Source organism: Somniosus microcephalus, chromosome 11 (genome assembly GCF_052327205.1).
Source record: "Somniosus microcephalus isolate GS21.2 chromosome 11, FLI_Smic_1.0, whole genome shotgun sequence".
Classification (NCBI taxonomy): domain Eukaryota; kingdom Metazoa; phylum Chordata; class Chondrichthyes; order Squaliformes; family Somniosidae; genus Somniosus; species Somniosus microcephalus.
The window spans coordinates 206,119,587-206,136,939 of record NC_140997.1 but is presented as its reverse complement, the minus strand read 5'-3'; the positions used below and the strand labels follow the sequence as shown (position 1 = coordinate 206,136,939).

The window sequence follows — 17,353 nt, the reverse complement described above, 5'->3', positions numbered from 1 at the left end:
CCGCTCTCCTCCGATTCCCCAGCCTCCCCCGCTCCTCCGATTCCCCAGCCTCCCCCTCTTTCCCCCGAGTCCCCGCCTATTGTAGCTCTCTGCCAGTTGACTGATCTGAGCTGGAGCTAGTGACGAGCTCCGTGGAAAAGGCGAGAAATGATTTTGTTTAAAAATAATGCAGTGTAACTTCGTTCTGACTCCCGACGCCAGTTAGGGAGATTTAAATCGCTGATCTTCCGGGTTGCTGGAGGCAGTGCTCGGGATAGGAGCCCTGGCCCCAGGAAACCTATACCTCGCCCTAGTGGTCATGCTTCATGTGTGAGCCTTGACAATGTTGGCAGGCAGGGGACATCATTACTGGGCTCAATCCTGTACTCACCCAGTATCCGTAAACATGTAGATTTAGTAGAGGCCGCTGGACAGCGATCAGGAGTGGGAACACTGTCCTGTCCCCCTTTTTAACCAACAAGGGCTGCTGAGACCGGGCGGTGTGATCAACTCACTGAGCAGAGACTTCATACTGAACCCGTGACCTACATGATTTGTGTGCAGCACAGCTACTCACTGAATGAACTCAGTGAGCTGTTGAGTGAGCAAGGCGTCTGTTTTTTATCCTCTGTTCGTGGAATTATGATTTGAAGTGAGTTTTTGTCATTGGTGCCCAAATAACAGTCATAAAACTGGGCTGCAATTTTGTATTTCTCTTTTGTAAACTGAATTACTTTTACAGATTCCCCCTGGCCGGCCTCCCACGTTCTGCCCTCCATAAACTTGAGGTTATCCAAAACTCTGCTGCCTGTGTCCTAACTCACGCCAAGTCCTGTTTACCCATCACCCCTGTGCTCGCTGACCTACCATTGGCTTCCAGTTAAGCAACGCCTCGATTTTTAAAATTCTCATCCTTGTTTTCAGAACCCTCCATGGCCTCTCCCCTCCCTAGCCCGACAACCCTCCGAGCTATCTGCACTCCTCCAATTCTGGCCTTTTGAACATCCCCGATTTGAATTGCTCCACCATTGGTGACAGTACCTTCAGCTGTCAAGGCCGCAAGCTCTGGAATTCCCTCCCTTAAACCTCTCCGCCTCTCCACCTCTCTTTCCTTTAAGACCCTCCTTAAAGCCTACCTCTTTCACCAAGCTTTTGGTCACCTGCCCTAATATCTCCTCCTGTGGCTCGGTGTCATATTTGGTTTGGTAACGCTCCCGAGAAGCGCCTTGGGATGTTTTACTACATTAAAGGTGCTATATAAATGCAAGTTGTTGTTGGGACAAACTTTAAAGCAAAATTACATGCGTTAGTTGCTGATTTTGTTGTTATATAAACAGATCCAGACACTTCAAGAAGCTTACGATGAACTATGCCAAAGGGAAGAAGTTAAAGCAGTTCCTTATTTTCTGGTCAAGTATACGGAAGATTCTGTTTCGTTGGCATCTTTGAGAAACTGGAATGAATTTTTCAAAGGCCAGACCAAGGTATAAATTTACATCCAAAGAATTAAGTGTGTAATAAAAAAAAATGGTTGGGTGAGTGATTGAAGGTGGTTCTGTATTGCGCTACTGAGCAGCGTTAGGCTGCTTATAAACAGACCATCAGTCCACTGCTGGCTCATTCATGCTGGGTGAAACATAGAAATATAGAAGATAGGAGCAGGAGTAGGCCATTCGGCTCCTCGAGCCTGCTCCGCCATTTAATGAGATCATGGCTGATCATCCAAATTCAGTACCCTGTCCCTGCTTTCTCCCCATATCCCTTGATCCCTTTAGCTTTAAAAAATATATCGAACTCCTTCTTGAATATATTTAATGAATTGGCTTCCACTGCCTTCTGTGGTAGAGAATTCCACAGGTTCACCACTCTCTGGGTGAAGAAATTCCTCCTCATCTCAGTCCTAAATGGCTTACCCCTTATCCTTAGCCTGTGACCCCTGGTTCTGGACTCCCCCGCCATCGGGAACATCCTTCCTACATCTAGTCTTGTCTAGTCCTGTTAGAATTTTATAAGTTTCAATGAGATCCCCTCTCATTCTTCTAAACTCCAGCGAATACAAGCCCAATCGACCCAATCTCTCCTCATGCATCATTCCTGCCATCCCAGGTATCAGTCTGGTGAATCTTCGCTGCACTCCCTCCATGGCAAGAACATCCTTCTTCAGATAAGGCGACCAAAACTGCACACAATACTCAGTGTAACTTTGCAGATGCCATTCATTTTAATCTTGCTGAAGGCATTACTGTGTCGAGTAGGCATCCGCTGTACTGTCACTGCTACTCTGCAGCAGCGATGCAGTCACTTAATCCTAAATAGAGGTGCTTGTTCTACTGGGAATAAAATGACATACATTTTAAGAATAGCTCTGCCAAAGTGCTATTCGGTAAGTTGTGGAATTCAGGAAGTATACTGAAAGAGTATTTCCTAATTTACAGGGTTGAACGAAAATATTTGACTCCTGTTCGGTTTGTTTTGTTGTTCAAGTTCTCGGTCAGTGCTCAATCCTTTGAAAAGGAAAGTGACCGCAATGATTTTGCTCCCCCCCCAAGCAAAACTCATTAGTTGTACGTCTGGAAATATAAATATCACCACCTACCTGTATAAACGCATACGCCAGTCTTTTGAACTCTTATTTTACCAAAGATTTCCCCAATATATCGAGGTTGAAAGGGAGCACGGTCAACCTGTCAGAATAAACAGGTGTCTCAGTTAGGGTGTGACACTTGGGCTGTTGCTGAGAGTACATTACTTCGGGAATTCTGTAGAACTATTTGAAGGTGAAATATCTAATTGTCTTATGGTCGCGATAGTAAAATGTAGATGTTAACCCTGATGTAACTTCTTCAGGAGTGCTGTTTCCCCACGTGCGTGTGCACTGGGGCCACTGAATAATTCTAGTGATTGTTGGCCTGCGAATGTTTTCACCCCTTTCCCCTTGTCTCATAAAGGTGATGATTCATAGTGGTATAAGGCTAAGAGGGGATTTGATAGAGGTGCTTAAAATCATGAAGGGTTTAGATAGAGTAAATAAAGAGAAACTGTTTCCAATGGCTGAAGGGTCGATAACCAGAGGGCACAGATTTAAGGTGATTGGCAAAAGAACCAGAGGTGACGGGAGGAAAAACCGTTTTACGCATTGAGTGGTCAGGATTTGGAGCGCGCTGCCTGATAGGGTGGTGGATACAGATTCAATAGTAGCCTTCAGAAGGGAATTGGATAAATACTTGAAGGATAAAAAATTGCAGGGATATGGGGAGAGTGCGGGGGAGTGGGACTAACTGGGATTGCTCTTCGAAAGAGACAGAGCAGACGCGATGGGCCAAATGGCAGCCACCTGTGCTGTACTATTCTATGATTTTACAATGCCACAATATGAGCCTGTAGTGGACGACTTTATGCTGTTAGTCTTGCCATCTTCTTTTTGTATTAATGTTTTTACTTTAGCAGCTACTCCCTGTTAAAGCAGTTTTCTTTTGCAGGTTACAGTTGGTGTCTATGATCCTTGCACCTTAACCCAGTATCCAGGATGGCCTCTGCGAAGCTTCCTGATCCTTATAGCCTACAACTGGTAAAGGTTTTATCTTTTATACTGTCCTGGTTTAATACATTTTTGGAAAGGATTTTCTTTCAGGATAAGGATTGCTACATTTGCGACCTGTAAGATTTTCTTTAAGTAAAATAAACCCACATTTAGATGTATAAACATGAAATGAAGGGAGACCGTTAATTTACAGTATGATGGACAATATAATATTGTTGCTTGATGTGGCTTCGATAGTGTGAAATGCTTTTACAGCGTACCTGTAATTGGTCAAATTTTACCCATCATCTCTGTGAAAATTAAAACATTGTTTGTTTTGAAACTAGAGCAGTGGGAAATTCTGCCAACCCTCCTTCTCACTCCCCATCCTCTCTTGCCCTCTTCCATTTCTTCCTGTGGTAATTCAGCACTGCCTGCCTTCAATCTAGGGAGAACATTATTTTACCTGGTTGCTGCAGTTTAATTATTAAAACAAGTAGGCTGGTACACTTTTGACTATTGTAAGTGATTTATTAGTCATTCTGATGATGAACATTGCGCAGTTGTTCTTATTTTCAAAATGTCTCACTTCTCTCAAGGCAAAAAAAAATGAAAGTGTGTTTTAGTGTTGTAAGCCTAGGATGCTTTTCTGATTTTACCAATATTATAAGAACATAAGAAATAGGAGCAGGAGTAGGTCATTTGGCCCTTTGAGCCTGCTCCGCCATTCAATAAGATCATGGCTGATCTTCTACCTCAACTCCACTTTCCCGCAGTATCCCCATATCCCTTGATTCCCTTAATATCCAAAAATCTATCGATCTCTGTCTTGAATATACTCAATGACTGAGCCTCCACAGCCCTCTGGGGTAGAGAATTCCAAAGATTCACATCCCTCTGAGTGAAGAAATTTCTCCTCATCTCAGTCCTAAATGGCCAACCCCTTATTCTGAGACTGTGACCCCTGGTTCTAGACTCCCCAGCCAGGGGAACCATCTACCCTGTCAAGCCCTGTCGATGAGATCACCCCTCATTCTTCTAAACTCTAGGGAATATAGGCCTAGTCTCCTCTATCCATCCTCATAGGACAATCCCACCATCCCGGGAACCAGTCTGGTGAACCTTTGTTGCACTCTCTCTCTGCCTACAGTCTCCTCTCGTTCCTACAGTCGAAGAGCAAAGTGAGGCTCTTGTCACTCGTGGTGGTTTCTTTTCTCCGTCCCGGACGGAGTGCTCGATTCTTGGTAGCAAGCAAGAGAGCGCGAGAAATGGCCAAGCTGCATTCTCTGTATTCCCTGAAAGTTCATTCAGTCTGTGTAGTTGCAGCAATGTCTTTTTAATTACCCTTTCTTTGTCTTCTTTGTCTGGCTTCCCGCCTTTCGGGGCTATCCCATCTAGGTGCTGGTGTTAATGGCAGATGATGGGCCGCAGTTCTCCCCTGATCCTGGGTTAAGTGGCTTCCCATTAATTTTCAATGGCCCTCTTTTGTCCGGTTCCCGCCTTTCAGGGCTATCTCATCTAGGTGCTCGTTACTGGCAGAGTCACCTACTTGGACCCACTGTCTTCCCAGAGAATTCTGTCTGCCCAGACATTCTCCCATAATTAGTTTGTCGGCCTGGCTGGAATCTCCTGTCCATCATGAACGCCTGGGCCCCTCCCATCTTCTCCAAACAGGCTGTTGGTCAAATCAGCAGTAACAGTCATTCAAATGTCCGATACAAAAAAAAAATCCTTGGGGCCTGCGTTGATGCTTACAGATACATTACACTCGGTCCCCTCATCTAAGTCATTTATATAGATTGTAAATAACTGAGGCCCAAGCACTGATCCTTGCAGTATCCCACTCGTAACAGCCTGTCGACCCGAAAATGACCCGTGTATTCCTACTCTCTGTTTTCTGTTCATTAACCAATCCTCAATCCATGTTAAAATATTACCTCCAATTCCATGAGCCCTAATTTTGTTTAAATGCCTCTTCTGTGGTACTTTATCGAAAGCTTTCTGAAAATCCAAATATACTACATCTACTGGTTCCCCTTATCTACCCTGCGAGTTACGAACTAAGAAAACTCTTAACAGATTTGTCAAACACGATTTACGTTTTATAAATCTGTGGTGACTCTGCCCAATCATATTCTAAATTCCTAAGTGCCCTGTTACATAGAAGCCTGCTCCGCCATTTAATGAGATCATAGCTGATCATCCAAATTCAGTACCCTGTCCCTGCTTTCTCCCCATATCCCTTCATCCCTTTAGCTTTAAGAAATATATCTAACTCCTTCTTGAATATATTTAATGAATTGGCCTCCACTGCCTTTTGTGGTAGAGAATTCCACAGGTTCACCACTCTCTGGGTGAAGAAATTCCTCCTCATCTCTGTCCTAAATGGCTTGGCCCTGATCTTTAGACTGTGACCCCTGGTTCTGGACTCCCCTGTCATCGGGAACATCCTTCCTGCATCTAGTCTGTCTAGTCCTGTTAGAATTTTATAAGTTTCAATGAGATCCCCTCTCATTCTTCTAAACTCCAGCGAATATAAGCCCAATCGACCCAATCTCTCCTCATACATCATTCCTGCCATCCCAGGTATCAGCCTGGTGAATCTTCGCTGCACTCCCTCCATGGCAAGAACATCCTTCCTCAGATAAGGCGACCCCAAAACTGCACACAATACTCGAGGTGTGGTCTCACCAAGGCCCTGTACAACTGCAGCAAGACATCCTTGCTCCTGTACTCGAATCCTCTCTCTATGAAGGCCAACATACCATTTGCCTTCTTAACCGCCTGCTGCACCTGCATGCTTACCTTCAGCGACTGGTGCACAAGGACACCCAGGTCTCATTGCATTTCCCCTTCTCCCAATCTATTGCCATTCAGATAATCTGCCTTCCTGTTTTTGCCACCAAAGTGGATAACCTCACATTTATCCACATTATACTGCATCTGCCCAATCACCCAACCTGTCCAAATCATACTGGAGTTTCTCGGCATCCTCCTCACAGCACACACACCCACCCAGCTTTGTGTCATCTGCAAACTTGGAGATATTACATCTAGCTCCCTCGTCTAGATCATTAATATATATTGTGAATAGCTGGGGTCCTAGCACCGATCCCTGTGATACCCCATTAGTCACTGCCTGCCACTCGGAAAAAGACCCGTTTATTCCAACTCTTTGCTTTCTGTCTGCCAACCAGTTCTCTATCCAAGTCAGTACCTTACCCCAATCCCATGTGCTTTAACTTTATACGCTAATCTCTTATGCGGGACCTTATCGAAAGCCTTCTGAAAGTCCAAATACACCACATCCACTGGTTCTCCCTTATCTATTCTACCAGTTACATCCTCAAAAAATTCCAGTAGATTAGTCAAGCACGATTTGCCTTTTCTAAATCCGTGTTGACTTTGTCCGATCCTGTCACTGTTTTCCAAGTGCTCTGCTATTACATCTTTTATAATGGACTCTAGCATTTTCCCCACTACCGATGTCAGGCTTACCGGTCTATAATTTCTCTCTACCACCTTTTTTAAATAGTGGGGTTATATTAGCTACCCTCCAATCCATGGGAACTGTGCCAGAGTCTATCGAATGTTGGAAGATGACCAGCAATGCACCTACTATTTCTGGGGCCACTTCCTTAAGTACCCTAGGATGTAGATTATCAGGTCCTGGGGATTTATCGGCCCTCAATCCCATCAATTTCCCTAACACCATTTCCCTACAAATACTGATTTCTATCAGTTCCTCCCTTTCATTAGACCCTATGTTCCCTGACATCTTTGGGAGGTTATTTGTGTCCTCCTTTGTGAAGACAGAACCAAAGTATGTATTTAATTGGTCTGCCATTTCTTTGTTCCCCATTATAAATTCCCCTGATTCTGACTGCAAGGGACCTACGTTTGACTTCACCAATCTTTTTCTCTTCACATATCTATAAAAGCTTTTACAGTCAGTTTTTATGTTCCCTGCAAGCTTACTCTCATACTCTGTTTCCCCCCTCTTAATTAATCCCTTTGTCCTCCTTTGCTGAATCATAAAATGCTCCCAATCCTCCGGTTTACTGCTTTGTCTGGCCAATTTATATGTCCTCTCCTTGGATCTTATGCTGTCTCTAATTTCCCTTGTTAGCCACGGTTGAGTCGCCTTATTTGTTTTATTTTTATGCCAAACAGGGATGAACAAATTCTGTAGTTCATCCATGCAATCTTTAAATGTTTGCCATTGCCTATCCACCGTCAACCCTTTAAGTAACGTTCCCCAATCCATCATAGCCAAGTCGCGCCTCATACCATCGTAGTTTCCTTTATTTAAATTCAGGACCCTCGTCTCCGAGTCAACTACTTCACTCTCCATCTTAATGAAGAATTCTATCATATTATGATCACTTCGCCCCAAGGGCTTCGCACAACAAGATTGCTAATTAATCCTTTCTCGTTACATAATACCCAGTCTAAGATGGCCTGATCTCTAGTTGGTTCCTCGACATATTGGTCCAGGAAACCATCCCGTATACACTCCAGGAATTCTACCTCCACGGTATTGTTACTAATTTGGTTAGCCCAATCTATATGTAGATTAAAGTCACCCATGATAACTGCTGTGCCCTTATTGCACGCGTCCCTAATTTCCCGTTTAATGCCATCCCCAACCTCAGCATTACTGTTTGGGGGTCTGTATACAACTCCCACTAACGTTTTCTGCCCCTTGGTATTTCTCAGCTCTACCCATACAGATTCCACATCATCAGAGCTAATATCCTTCCTTACAATTGTGTTAATCTCCTCATTAACCAGCAATGCTACCCCACCTCCTTTTCCTTTTTGCCTGTCTTTCCTGAATATTGAATACCCCTGGATGTTGAATTCCCAGCCTTGGTCACCCTGGAGCCATGTCTCCGTAATCCCAATTATATCATATCCGTTACATGTCCCTAATAATAGATTCTAGCATTTTCCAAATTACTGATATCAGGCTAACTGGTCTATCGTTCCTTTTTTTTTCTCCCTTCTTTCTTGAATAGCAGGGTTACATTTGCTGCCTTCCAATCCACAAGGACCTTTCTAGAATCTAGGGAATTCTGGAAGATAAAAACCAATGCATCCACTATCTCTGCAGTCACCTCTTTTAGAACCCTAGGATGTAGGGCATCAGGTCCAGGGGATTTGCCAGCTTTTAGTCCCATTAATTTCGGCAGTACTATTTTTTTTTTACTAATACCAATTTCTTTCAGTTTCTCATTCTCACTAGAGCCTTGGTTCCCCACTATTTCCTGAATGTTTTTTGTGTCTTCTTCCAGGAAGACCGATAACAAAGTATTTGTTTAATCTCTCAGCCATTTCCTTATCTCCCATTATAATTTCTCCTGTGTCTGCCTGTAAAGGAACCATGTTTACTTTCGCTAATCTCTTCCTTTTTAAATACCTATAGAAGCTTTTACAATCTGCTTTTATGTCTCTTGCTAGTTTACTCATTCTATTTTCTCTCTCCATCAATTTCTTGGTCCTCCTTTGCTGAATTCTAAATCCCAATCCTCAGGCTTACTATTTTTTGGCAACATTATAAGCTTCTTCCTTAAATCTAATACTAACTTTAACTTCTCTTGTTAGCCACAGTTGGACCATTTTTCCCATGGGGTTTTTATTCCTTAAGGGAATTTATATTCATTGTGAATTATGAATTATTTCTTTAAATGTTTGCCATTGCTTATCTACCATCATGGCCCAGAAATTCGGGTCTCCATGGGTGAGTACGCACAGGGTACTCGCCCGTAGGCCCAATGGAAGTGCCGGTTTCCTGCATGCGCGGGAAACCGGCACTTCTGTTCCCCTGAACGAAGGGGTTCAGAGTTCGAACGCGTGCGCAGGAGAGGCTGTGCATGCGCATCGAACTTAGTTTTTTTTTACAGGTTTTCCCGGGAGGGTAAGCCTCCAGAATTTACACATTTAAAAAGCAGTCGTAAGGCCTGCTTTTTACAAGGTAAGTGGTGAATTAATTAAAATTAAAACCTTTTTTCCACAGGTTTATTATTTTTAAATACTTTAAAGAAAGGTAAGTTTATTTTTAGCCCTGTTAGAAAATAATTTTTTTTTCCCAAAAATTTAAATTATTGTTTAAAATAGTTATTTCATGTAATTTATAGTTTATTTAAAAAATTTGATTTAAAAAAAAATTTATTTGAAGATTTAGTGATGTTTTGGGGCCGTAGTATTTATAAGTTTTGACAGCTCTTCCTGTCAAACTTATGAATGGAGCATTCCCTGCTCCGATTGGCTCTCCATGGCCCACGTGATCCCAGGGGAAGCATCGAACTAACTGCGCCCTTGGGATACGCAAGCACTGCGCGCCGGCAGTTGGAGGAAGCCCAGGATCGGAATCCCACGCGGGCCCACAGCTCAACGGCCGGCGCGCTAGGTAAGTGCAGGTTGGGGGCTTACACCAGTGGGAAGCCCCCGACTCGAATTTCTGGGCCCATATCTTTTAATCTAGCTTCCCAACCTACCATCAGCCAACTCGCCTCTCATACCTACATAACACCCTAGTTTCGGACTTAATCACTCTCAAACTCAATATAAATTTCTATCATATTATGATCACTGCACCCCAGAAGCTCCTTTACTACAAGGTTAATACAATACCAGATCTAAAATAGCCTGTTTCCTAGTTGGTTCCTTGACATACTGATCTAGAAAACTATCTTGAATGCATTCCATAAACTCGTCCTCTGCACTATTACTGCAAATTTGGTTTTCCTAGTCTATATGAAAATTAAAGTCCCTCATGATTGCTGTATTACCCTTATTACGTGCACCTCTAATTTCCTGATTTATACTGTGCTCGACACCAGGGGGCTGTTCGGGGGCCTATAAACTACTTACACCAGTGTTTTCTGCCCCTTTTTGTTTCTTAGCTCCACCCAAAGTGATTCTACATCTTGTTATTCTGACCTAAGATCCTTTCTCTCTACTGTCTTTACCCCATACTTTATTATCAGGGCTAGCCACCCCCCCCCCCTTTCCATTCTGCCTATCTCTTCTAAAAGTCAAGTATCCTGGAATATTTAGTTCCCAACCTTGGTCGCTCTGCAACCATGTCTCTGCAATGGCTATTAAATTTATATCTATCTGTGCTATTAATTCACTATTTTGTTGCGAAAGCTTTGCGCATTCAGATATAGTGCTAGTATAAAGTGTTTTTCAATTTTTTTTAATTTTGAAAACCCTGCATCCTTGCATGATCATTGCTTTCAGTTAATATTGCCACTAATCTTGGCATTTTACACTCCTATAGGTGGTATAATAGGGCCCTTCTCATCTGTTTTTGAGTGTTGAGTTCAGACGTGGCTCAGTGGTCGTACTCTCGCCTCGGAGTCAGAAAGTTGTGGGTTCAAGTCCCACTCCAGAGACTTGAGCACAAAACCTAGGCTGCCACTCCAATGCAGTACTGAGGGAGTGCTGCACTGTCGGAGGTGCTGTCTTTTCGGATGAGACGTTAAACCAAGACCACATCTCCCCTCACAGATGGACATAAAAGATCCCATGGCACTATGTTGAAGAAGTACCAAAGAAGAACAGGGGAGTTCTCCCCAGTGTCCAGGCCAATATTAATCCCTCAATCAAACACTTTATCTGGTCATCATCACATTGCTGTTTGTGTGGCGCTAGTTGGCTGCCATGTTTCCTACATTACAACAGTGACTACTTCAAAAATGACTACATTGGCTGTAAAGAGTTTTGGGACGTCCTGAGGTGAATGACACTGTATAAATGAAAATCTTTCTTTTTCTTTCTTTTTTGGGAACAATTCAGTGGTTTGATTGCTTTTCTTTGTGATGATAGGGGTAACTTTCTGGACTCACTCGAAGTTCTCTGCTTCAGAGACCGAACTATGCAAGGGATCCGGGACACTCAGCACAGCATCGTCTTTGAAGTTAAACTTCCACAAATGGCATCAATCACAGGTAATCGGAGATCAGTACTGTTTTTTAAAAAAAAAAAAAATTTTTAAATGTGATTATGGTTTCTTTCAGGACACAGTATAAAGATAACCAGAATTTTGTTGTCGCACAATGAAGTGAAAGATGAAAGGAAGGTTAAAGTCCTGCCAACTTCTCAATGCCATTAATGGTTGCTTGGTGTATTTACTATTTGTAAAAACATGTGGCATCTTCATACCATTACAGATCAGGCTTATGTTCATGGCAAAAAGGTGATTTCCATAATCAGAGTCTCTTATACCCTAATATCTGCGCTCTTGTATGTCATGCGTATAGGATAGCAAGCCCAGGATTCCCCCAAATTGTTGCATATAAGACCCTGGCGATTACGTGGGATGCCAATCATGTTCCCTGACATCTTATGGAAGGTGGAAAATGCCACCTTGTCAGACCAATGTGTAGAGACTAAAGCTAATAGTCAAATTTATTGACTGGTTGAATAATACAATGAGACACAGAGAGATATTGAGAGTACAATACTTAAAGACAAAAACAGAATCAGTCCACAAGGTTGCAAATACACATTTTAGAACATATTTATACAATGAGTGGCCAGACTTTTGCCATTCATCAGATAGATTTTGTATTCCTTTGAAAGAAATAACTCATTTTTATAATTAACCCAGGATACTTACTTCACCAAAGTACTTCCAGCTTTCTGTGGTCGCAGGAATTGTACTGGGTTGAAATGCAGAAATTATAAACATTACAAATTTAGGAATTGTTAAACACTTAGGCCAGAATTTTCTGGGGTTGTAGCAGGCAAGATCGGTGGCGGGTCAGGTGGGAAAGTTATTATTTTTGACAGCGGGTCAGGAACCCATAGTCATCTCGCTCTCATGCGTGTCTGACGTCGCGGACCCAACCCGACCGGCAGAGGCGGGCGACCCAATTTTAACAATTACTAGCTTGTTGTCAGACCCTTAAGAGTGTTTTGAAACTTGCCTTCTAAATTTAACTGGATGCCCACAGGGACTACGATGCTCTGGAAGCACATCTGTAAACCTGAGGCGGGTGTTGAGTGACCATTGCGGGGGGGGTTACCGTTATGTCTCACCATTCACTGTAACTCACTAAGCCACTTCCAAAGGTGCACACAAATCTGTCCAAGACCGGAAAGTGTTGAAAATAAAGATTTTTATGTTTGACCCCACATTGGCAGAAACTTTACATAAACATTGGATAAAATAACCAAGTGGCTACCCTTGTGTGTTGTTAGTTGGTATGATTGCACTAGGAAGAGGGTGAGTGTGAGGGGTGGCTAGTGCGATGGGGATGTGATAATGTAGATAGGGATGGGTGGAGGTGCAAAGTATGTTGGTGTGAGTAAGGATGTGCAGGAGTAGGGTAGGGAAGGCAGAGTGATGGGGATGTGATGAGAGGCACAGCCGGATGAAGTTGAGTGTGGCTTTGTACTAAAGTTTCTGATCTACTGAGATCATTGAAATATTTGTGGCACTGTACCCAGGTCCTCCTGATCACATCCCTGCTTGTGACGACCTCAGCAATCAGGCTGTCTTGGTCCCCTGGGGAGGTCTCTCCCGCCCATTGGAAAGGAAAAGGACCTCCTTGCGTGTTCTGACTCCCTCCATAAGCATATAGAGGGAGTCATCGGAGAACCTGGGTGCAGCCCTCTGCCTCTGTGCAGTCATTGTCAGTGTTTGCAGCACTCCAACGCTGTAGTGCACTGACAGCACTGTTCGATTAAACGTCAAATGTAATGTGGCCATGGCCCCATTAAAGATCCTAGCTGAAAACGCGTCATGAATGACATCACCAGTCCCACTCCATCTAATTGGGCCGGGTAACGCGCTGGGCAGGCTTAATAGGCTCCATTAAGGTAAGTTGATTTTCAACAGCAGGATGGAGCCAACAGCGGGGTCGCGACCCGCCACGGACACCGGCCGCACCGGACCCACACAGGTGGACAAAATTTCGGCCTTAGACTGGAATTTGTTTCTCCTAGATCAGTTTTTTAAATAGTGGTTCTTTGGGTGGGTGGGAGCTAAACTGTTTTCAAGAGAGTAGAAAAGTGAATGCTGGAACTCTGAAGTAAAAGTGGAAAATGCTGGGAGTGCATGGTAGGTTGATCAGCATCTGACAGACAGTGGTTGGGACTCCGATGGGACCACTTCTCCGTACTATTTGGATGGAGGTCCCCAAAATGTTAAATTTTGTTTGTTTCTTCAAATGCTGATTGACCTGCTGTACATTTTTACCATTGTTTTTATTTTAGATGTTTCAAAATGTTGTGGTATTGAGAAGCAATCCTAATTACTTAAAAATGTATTCACAGATTGTCCAAAGTGTGTCGGTTGGGAGAAAAACCAGAAAGGGAGCCTGGGTCCGAGGATGGTCAATCTCAGTGAATGTATGGACCCTAAGAGGTAAATTAGCATCTTTCATCCAGTCTAATCCCTGATAGCAGGCATTTTTAGGGCTTAGGTTTTAACCAGAAATCTTCATATAAAGTAGCAAAGGATTACTCTAAAATGTTATAAAGTGATAATCCATCAAGGGAGCTCAGCTGAAGCATAATCCATGAGACTAATCAATCTGACAATATTGTTCAACTCCTTTTATATCTTCAATGCACTCTTGCTAATTTGTACAAGTTGGAATTTCTTGTCGTACTTTTAAATTTTTGGCTTTTTTTCGTCACCACTGATTATGATTAATGGCAGGCTACCTGTGATCAAATTGCATTCATTGAATTAAAATATTGTGACTTGATTTTAATTGGAGTGAGACTAGACGTTCTTTCCCTGTATGTTGCAGGGAAATTGTATACCCCGTATGTCTATGAGCTAGTTACAGTCTGTTGTCAGGGAAACTGATTTCTGTTACATAATCCTGAAAATAGAAAGTTTCTAGATGTGTAAAACATCACATCAATGGACAAGGACAAAGTGAAGACTGATGATGAGCAATCTTTTGTTAAATGTGGCAGGATTTTATCTCGCTGCACTTTATGGATGTCACTTCTAAGATCTGTAGATATGGCCTTAAACATGACATTTTCATTAATGTAGCATACGTGCAGTAACACTAATAATTGTATATTCAGGCTTTTGAAATAGCAAAGATTTATTTTAAGCTGGCCATCACCATTTTACAAAAATTGGTGTCCATGTCTTTTTTTAAGCAAAAAAGTAGAAATATGCTTTTTAATTAACATGGGCGACTGTAAATAAGCTGTAGATTGCAATGCTTTAGTAAGATTGTTTTTTCTGAATTCGGCAGATGTATTATTGTTTTTCTCTTCTATTGAAGACTGGCTGAATCATCAGTTGATCTCAATCTTAAATTAATGCGTTGGCGTCTGGTACCAACCCTTGACCTGGAGCATGTTATGACTACTCGGTGCTTGCTGCTTGGAGCTGGTACACTAGGCTGCAATGTAGCACGAAGTCTCATGGTGAGGAATTTTTTATGCCTGTTTGAACTTTTTTTTTTACAGGGTCTGTGGGAGGATATATTTCATCATAAACTGTATTTACTGCAATTACAAGTTGAAATTAAGTTAACTAGTCTGGAAAGAAATGTTCTGCTCGGATCAAGATTCCTGTGGATAAATTGGCCCGGAATTTGCGGTCAGCAGCGAAGTACGCTTAGCACAAGGATCTCGCGATCCCTGTGTCGAGAACTTCGGATTTTCTGACCTTCAATTCAAATTAACGGAAGTTAACGGGGATTCCCTTCTGCAAACTGTTGTGACATCAACAGGCTATCTTAGCAACCAATCAAAACACAGATTTCTCACAGACCGCGAACAAGGAGTAAGCTCTTAAAATTCTAACTTTTAAAAAAATATTCGAGAGAGCAAAAGAAAGATTGGGGCTCTCGCATGGGGGAAAAGGCAAACCTGACCTAAAGATGGACAAACTTTTAAAAAAAAGTTATAATTTTTTTGGAAAAGTTTTTACATTTTTATTAAAATGGACAGATTTCACACTGCACAAAATTAAAATTAGTTTTCCAGGCCTTTAACATTTATTTAGCAGTAATAACGCTGTTAAAACCACAGTTACACATAATTCCTTTGGTGGGGAATTTAACAGCGTGTGGACTGCGGAAGAGCCAAAATTTTTGTCCGTTTCAATGATTTGGCTGATTACACAGATTGCCAGCTCTGTTTGGGGTGGGAGGCGCGGTGGGGGGGGGTGGCAGTGGGGTGTGAGAGGGGCACAGTGTAGCCTGTTTCAGAGCTGTCAATGACAGACCGCAGCGCCTGTGCCGAATCCCGAAGTTGCGGTCAGTTTCAAAGGCGGAATGGTGGCAAATGCTGTCAGTTCACTGTCATATCAACCACAAGTTCCGGGCGATGCCATGGGAGACGAACCAGTCTGTAAATTAAATAACCAGTTATTTGTTGATTCTTTACTATTTAAATTGTAATTCTATTTCAGCCCATGAAATCGCCCCTGAGAAAAAGCTGATTGTGATTTATATACTGTAATCTTTCATGAGTTATCAATGTGTAAAATTTGACTACTGTTTGGCAACATACGTCAATGCAGTTAAAAAGATGAGTAATGTCGGAATTCTAGGAACGGAAATTAATTAAAAGCAGTTTTGCTTCAGTACAGCTATATGTTTGACTGAAGTATGAATTTTTCTGCTATCAACCGTTGCATATTCTCTAATCTGTACCAGTGAGATTTGACATAAACCTTATAACTCGGCAGCCCTGCTGTGCTTTGCATATTTATTTTAAAATAAAAATAATTTTTTGTGCACAGTATGCATGTTGGAGTTTTAAATCTGAAAATCATACTTATTCCAAGCAGCTTTAGTGGATTGGTGAGATTATACATGAAGGATTTTTATTTTTAAGTCTGATCTTCATAGAATCATACAGCACAGAAGGAGGCCATTAAACCCATCGAGCCTTTGATGCCATCGAGCCAGTGTAATTAGTCCCACTCCCCTGCTCTTTCCCCACAGCCCTGCAAATGTTTCCTCTTCAAGTATATATCCAATTGCCTTTTGAAAGTTACTATTAAATCTGCTTCCACCGTTACTATTAATCTTTCAGGCAGTGCATTCCAGAGCATAATAGCTCTCTGCGTTTATAAAAAAAAAAAAAAATTCTTCTCATCTCCTCTCTGGTTCTTTTGCTCATGTTTAATTGTAAGAATTGAAAATTGCATAGAATCTACAGCACAGGACTAGGCCGTTCGGGCCAATTGGTCTGAACCAGTGTTTGTACTTCACACGAGTCTCCGCTCATTATATTGACCTATTCTCACCCTGCCCCAATGATTTTTCAGTTTTTTAGATGAAAAAATCCCATACCAAGTAATCAAAGGCTCTACATCTAAAATGCTTAATGATTAGACTAAGTTGCTTATGAAATAACTTGTCCTTCGTTCTTTTTAGGGTTGGGGAGTAAGGCAGATCACCTTTGTGGACAATGCGAAGGTGTCCTACTCTAACCCAGTGCGCCAGTCATTGTATGAGTTTGAAGATTGTCTCGAAGGCGGGAAACCTAAAGCGCTAGCTGCTGTGGAGAAACTCCCAAAAATCTTTCCAGGCATGGTGAGCATGGGCTTTGCATTCTTTTCAGATTATTATCTGTGCTGTATCATGGGCAAGGCTGCATATAGCTTTGCACTGTTGCATGACCTCAGTTGCAGCACCATCCTATCCTTGGTTTTAGTAGGGCAGTACACACATAATGAAGATGCATTTCGAGATGTATAGAAAAGTATAGTTGAGATGGTGGCATCCAAAGAAACCGGATTTCACCAATTAATGCTGTTTGTAAAAATTATTTTATATAAAAGTGTTTTGACATTTTATTGGGTAAAAAGTTATCACATTGTAGCGTGACTGAGACTTATTATGTTATACAGCA

The 17,353-nt window shown here is 42.3% G+C and overlaps 1 protein-coding gene across 1 annotated transcript in view; it reads left to right on the top strand.

Annotated features, from left to right (window-relative positions):
- Positions 1 to 17,353, top strand: part of atg7 (ATG7 autophagy related 7 homolog (S. cerevisiae)) — a 178,165-nt gene that overhangs the window by 15,794 nt on the left and 145,018 nt on the right. The window contains exons 6-11 of the mRNA XM_086001768.1: positions 1,317 to 1,463; positions 3,459 to 3,547; positions 11,336 to 11,457; positions 13,790 to 13,880; positions 14,767 to 14,911; positions 16,876 to 17,034. Coding sequence (XP_085857894.1) covers positions 1,317 to 1,463; positions 3,459 to 3,547; positions 11,336 to 11,457; positions 13,790 to 13,880; positions 14,767 to 14,911; positions 16,876 to 17,034 — 753 coding nt within the window. The remainder of the gene's footprint in view (positions 1 to 1,316; positions 1,464 to 3,458; positions 3,548 to 11,335; positions 11,458 to 13,789; positions 13,881 to 14,766; positions 14,912 to 16,875; positions 17,035 to 17,353) is intronic.